Source organism: Notothenia coriiceps, unplaced genomic scaffold (genome assembly GCF_000735185.1).
Source record: "Notothenia coriiceps isolate Sejong01 unplaced genomic scaffold, NC01 NC01_scaffold00024996, whole genome shotgun sequence".
NCBI lineage: Eukaryota > Metazoa > Chordata > Actinopteri > Perciformes > Nototheniidae > Notothenia > Notothenia coriiceps.
Window position 1 is genome coordinate 1 of NW_011357697.1, and position 4,826 is coordinate 4,826.

Sequence of the window (4,826 nt, forward strand, 5' to 3'; positions counted from 1 at the left end):
AGAGAGGAGTCGAGGAGGGGTATTGGGATGAGGCTACTGTCTTTTGCCTTTTATCTTTCCTTGCTCAAGAAACATTTAAGATTATACAAAGTCCTCCCTTTTCCCCTTAAGTGCTAAGGTGCTTTGTGAAAAACCTTTGTCTTCACCAGGATCTAGTTTGAACTGTATTCCTAACTCTTTGTTCTCTGAAGCTTTGTGAAATACAGCCTGACGTCGATGACAGGAAAATACTTTTAAGAGACGATTTCAGGATCTACTTTTGGTCATTGTGCATTAAGGCAGTCTCCCCTCTCTCCATCCTTATCTGCTCTCCTCTCTCTCTTTCCTTATCTCCTCTCCCCTTGGATTACACGCTCCAAGGTCACTCTGCAGGATATCTACTGTCTGCCCATTCAGACTGCAAATCAATGCTCTCAAGTGTCAGAGAAGTGTGTGTGTGTGTGTGTGTGTGTGTGTGTGTGTGTGTGTGTGTGTGTGTGTGTGTGTGTGTGTGTGTGTGTGTGTGTGTGTGTGTGTGTGTGTGACTTCTGCTTATGGAATAAAAACTAAGCTGAACTAGAGTTGTTGTTTTTACGTACGGATATATTTTTATCACAAGTGTTAATTTCCTGAAAATCTACGGAAAACAATCACGGTTTTGTTTCCTTTTTGGAATAAATTCATATCCACTGATCATTTATAACCAATGTTGGCACACCATGTATTATGAAGAGAACAACAAATGCAGCACAGTAGCGCCCACACTTTGGATTTCATCAATTCAAATGTTTTCTAAAATAAGAAAGACAATGATTTTGGCGTGTCCTCGGTATCTGCAGATAAAGGCTTCAAATGAAACGTATCCTCCGTTATTACACGCTAACTCCTTACATGTATATAAACATGGCGTGTTAACATGCAGTGTACTCTCTCTGCATATTAACGGTAATAATAAAATGTTAATTACACGACAAAAAACTTGATTTCCTCTTCAATCAGGTGCCCAAAAAAGTATGTACGGGTATCGGCATTGAAGATATGCAAAAATAACCTTTTCAAAATATTGGCAAAATCCCGATATCTTTGAATGAATGCTTTTGTCAGTGCAAATACATTTTAGTTTGTGCTTTCTGCAACTACAACGTGGCAGAAACATGATCCAAGAAGCACCCAGACTGAACAGATGGCGTGTTAGATAGTAACACACGGGTCAGAAACAGTTTGTCAGGATTATAAACAAGCGTATAGAGGTGATTATTGTATTTGTTTTTTAAATGGATATGAAAGTCTTGGCAGGCGTGGATTTACTAAAAGGAAAAGTCAGCGCTTGATGTAAGTGAAAATTCAAATCCACTTTTTACTCAAAGTGTAGGGAATTACTTTAGTCATTGTTTGTTTGTGTTTTTTTGTAATGATGTGTTCTCTTTGTACATACAATCAGTACACACCATTGTCTCATTGTTATGCATATATTTTGCTTTCCACTTCTAAATGACAAACATTATTTATGTATTGTCGAAATGCAATAAAATGAGTTTTGAGTTACTGAGCGAGTACCGTGTACTTAATTGTATTTGTAAGCACCGTGAACACAGTTACAGAAGCAGTTTCCATTAAGGGGCAATAGTTCAGGTAATCATTAAAAGTACATCTTACTAATCTTAATATCCATGTAAAGCAATCAAGAACGATCATGCATGGCAATACAAAAAAAAGCTTTGGTTCGACTTCTGATGGGGTTGTCCTGAAGGAAGAAATATATTTTGGAATAAATCAATGAACACTGATATCCGCTTATCATTTACAACCAATGTGGGCAAACATTTGATTATGAAGAGGAAAATACAGGATCAAGAAATGCAGCACTTTATGACGTTCCGAAATCACTAAGGATTTCATTAATACTCATTTTATTTAAAGTGGACCTATCATGCTATATTTGAATAATATAGTGTAGGAACATACCTATATAAGGCATATTCATACTTTTTATTTTTCAAAATACCAAACAGATCATGCATTTTAGCCATTCCTCATTTCGCTCAATTTAACACTGTCTTTGCATCATGGGCTGATTCTGTGAGAACAGCACCATCTACAGGCCTGGCATATGTACTACAGCGTCTCCAGCGCTTTCCAACGGCAATGTCCGTGGCTGTCTCCTCCTGATTGGTGGAGTTGGCCCAATAGCCGTAGCACCACTTCTGTGACGTCATAGAAGTGTTCAAATCTGGATCAGTCTGTATCAGATCCGTTGCAGCCCCTTTTTAAGAGATTTGGGTATGGAGGAAAATAGAGAGGGTTGTGTTTTCTGACACTTGGTGAGTTCCCTGGAACACCGGGGACACATGTTCATGTATACAAGACGTACTAAAGTGCATTTTGCATGATAGGTCCCCTTTAAATAAGAAGGGATGCACATGGATGTTGGCATGTCCTCAGTGGAAATGAAACGTATCCTCTGTTATCACATGCCAATTCCTTCCATGAAAAGAATGCAGTGTTTCACGTACATTGTACTGTATGTCTGCATCATGATGATAATGTTCTTATGCTTTTCTCTCAGATTCCACCTTTTTCCCCGGCCGCTGCGCCGAGATCTTCGTCGGTGGGAAGAGCGTTGGACGTCTCGGAGTTCTTCACCCGGACGTCATCACCCGCTTCGAGCTCACGATGCCCTGCTCCGCCGTGGAGATGGACATCGAGCCCTTCCTGTGATTTAAACCTTCTTAACTCTAAACCCCCTACCCAAAATAGCACAACATACCCCCCTATTCTCTGACAAGAACAGAAAGCACGAAGGAAAATCAGGCTCGACATTTGTTAAAAAGATAACACATGTTTGGATGTTGTGGTGGACGTTGGCTGCATGTGCTGCATGGTGTTTTTTACATCAGAAGAATAGAAAATGGACATCGAGCCCTTCCTAATCTCAAACCCCCTACCCAAAATAATACATCATACCCCCCTGTTCTCTGACAAAAACAAGAAACAACAATCAGGCTTGAAATCTGTTAAAAAGATACAAGGATGTTGTGTTTGTGCTGCATCGTGTTAAAAACACATCAGAAGAATTCAAAATGGACGTGGAGCCCTTCCTGTGATTTCCCCTTCTTAATCTTAAACCCCCTACCCAAAATATATATAACATACCCCCCTATTCTCTGACAAAAATGAGAAACAATAAGGAAAATCAGGCTTGAAATTTGTTAAAAAGATAACACATGTTTGGATTTTGTGCTGCATCGTGTTTTTACATCAGAAGAATTAAAAATTAACAAGAAGTCTTTTGTGTTTTTGATGGAAATGCTGTGTGTGTGTGTGTGTGTGTGTGTGTGTGTGGATCTCAGTGACTCATTGCTCCCTTGGTTCTTCCAGTGGCCACCCTGCAGAAACCACGCTCACACACGACGTCCCGCTGCACGAAGTCATCAAACACCACATCCCGTCGCAAGTTCCCAACTCCCGTCCAACTTCTACCAAGACGGTGTTCGGCGACGTGAGTTCTGCTGCCGGTCTGAAGGCTCTCGATGATTTTCTGGCGGATAAAAGCTACATGGAGGGTTTTGAGCCGACTCAAGCCGACACGGCGATGTTCGACGCCATCCCATCCGCCCCGTCTTCGACTTTTCCCCACCTTTTACGCTGGTACAACCACGTCAAGTCCTTCCTGAGGGAACGAGCCAACCTCCCGTCCGCTAAAAGTCAATTCGTCCTCGATGATGAAGAAGACGATGATGATGACATTGATCTTTTTGGCTCGGACGACGAAGAAGATAGCGCCGAAGTGGAGAAACTTAAAGAGCAGCGTCTCGCCGAATACGCCGCTAAGAAATCCAAGAAACCAGCTCTCATCGCCAAGTCGTCCATCTTGTTGGACGTGAAGCCGTGGGACGACGAGACGGACATGGCGAAGGTGGAGGAGTGTGTGCGCAGCGTCAAAATGGAGGGGCTTCTGTGGGGGCAATCCAAGATGGTGCCCGTGGGATACGGCATCCAGAAGCTGCAGATAGGGTGCGTGGTGGAGGACGAGAAAGTGGGCACGGATCTGCTGGAGGAAGCCATCACCGCCTTCGAGGAGTACGTTCAGAGTGTGGACGTGGCCGCCTTCAACAAGGTCTGACTCATCGTGGAGACGCAGAATCATGAAGTGAAAAGAAACACAACGTTCAAGCATCCCATTTAAATAAAGCTTTAACTCAGTGGTTCCATCTGATGTCTAGATGTAGGTGATAATGAAACACAATGCTCAAGTCCTTCTGAAAAGACTGTTGACCCTTTAATACAAAGTACTAAGCATGTTTTCCTTTTAACTTCCAATAAAGCCATTCTAACTTTTCACTTTCCAGCTTTGATCCTTTGTTTCTAGTCCATCTTTTTATCAGAGCAAACATTAGGTAGGACATTTTAAACCATTAAGGGCAATTTCTTAACATCTTGGGAATTCCATCCTGAGATTTCTTGGTGCTGCCCTTTGCCCCCCTTAGTGTCTGACATTACTGTGCATGCAACATTAGATTGAATGTATTGACTCTTTCATTCAAGGCAAGTTACAATAAGTGGAATCAACCTTAAAGTTCCCATGTCATGCTTTTCTGGTTATTCCCCGTCCCCTTGTGTGTTATGAAGGTTTTTCTGCATGTAAACGGTCTGCAGAGTCACAAACCCTCAAAGTGCACCCGGTAGCGAGTAAAACTCTAACACAGAGAAGACCTGTCTATGCTGCCCCAGAACGCCTCGTTGGACATTTCTCTGTTTCCATTGTTTACTTCTTGGGTATAGTGACGTAACGTAACGGCCGCGGAGCCGTTACGTTACCAGGGCTCTCAAGTTTTGAACAGAGTTCA

General features: G+C 42.2%; 1 protein-coding gene across 1 annotated transcript; it reads left to right on the forward strand.

Annotated features, from left to right (window-relative positions):
- The first annotated feature begins 2,547 nt into the window (after positions 1–2,547).
- Positions 2,548–4,325, forward strand: LOC104955900 (elongation factor 1-beta). The gene is made up of 2 exons (XM_010783298.1): positions 2,548–2,693; positions 3,358–4,325. The coding sequence occupies exons 1-2, from the start codon at positions 2,653–2,655 to the stop codon at positions 4,100–4,102; spliced, it is 786 nt and encodes a 261-aa protein (XP_010781600.1). The 5' UTR covers positions 2,548–2,652; the 3' UTR covers positions 4,103–4,325.
- The last annotated feature ends 501 nt before the right edge of the window (positions 4,326–4,826 follow it).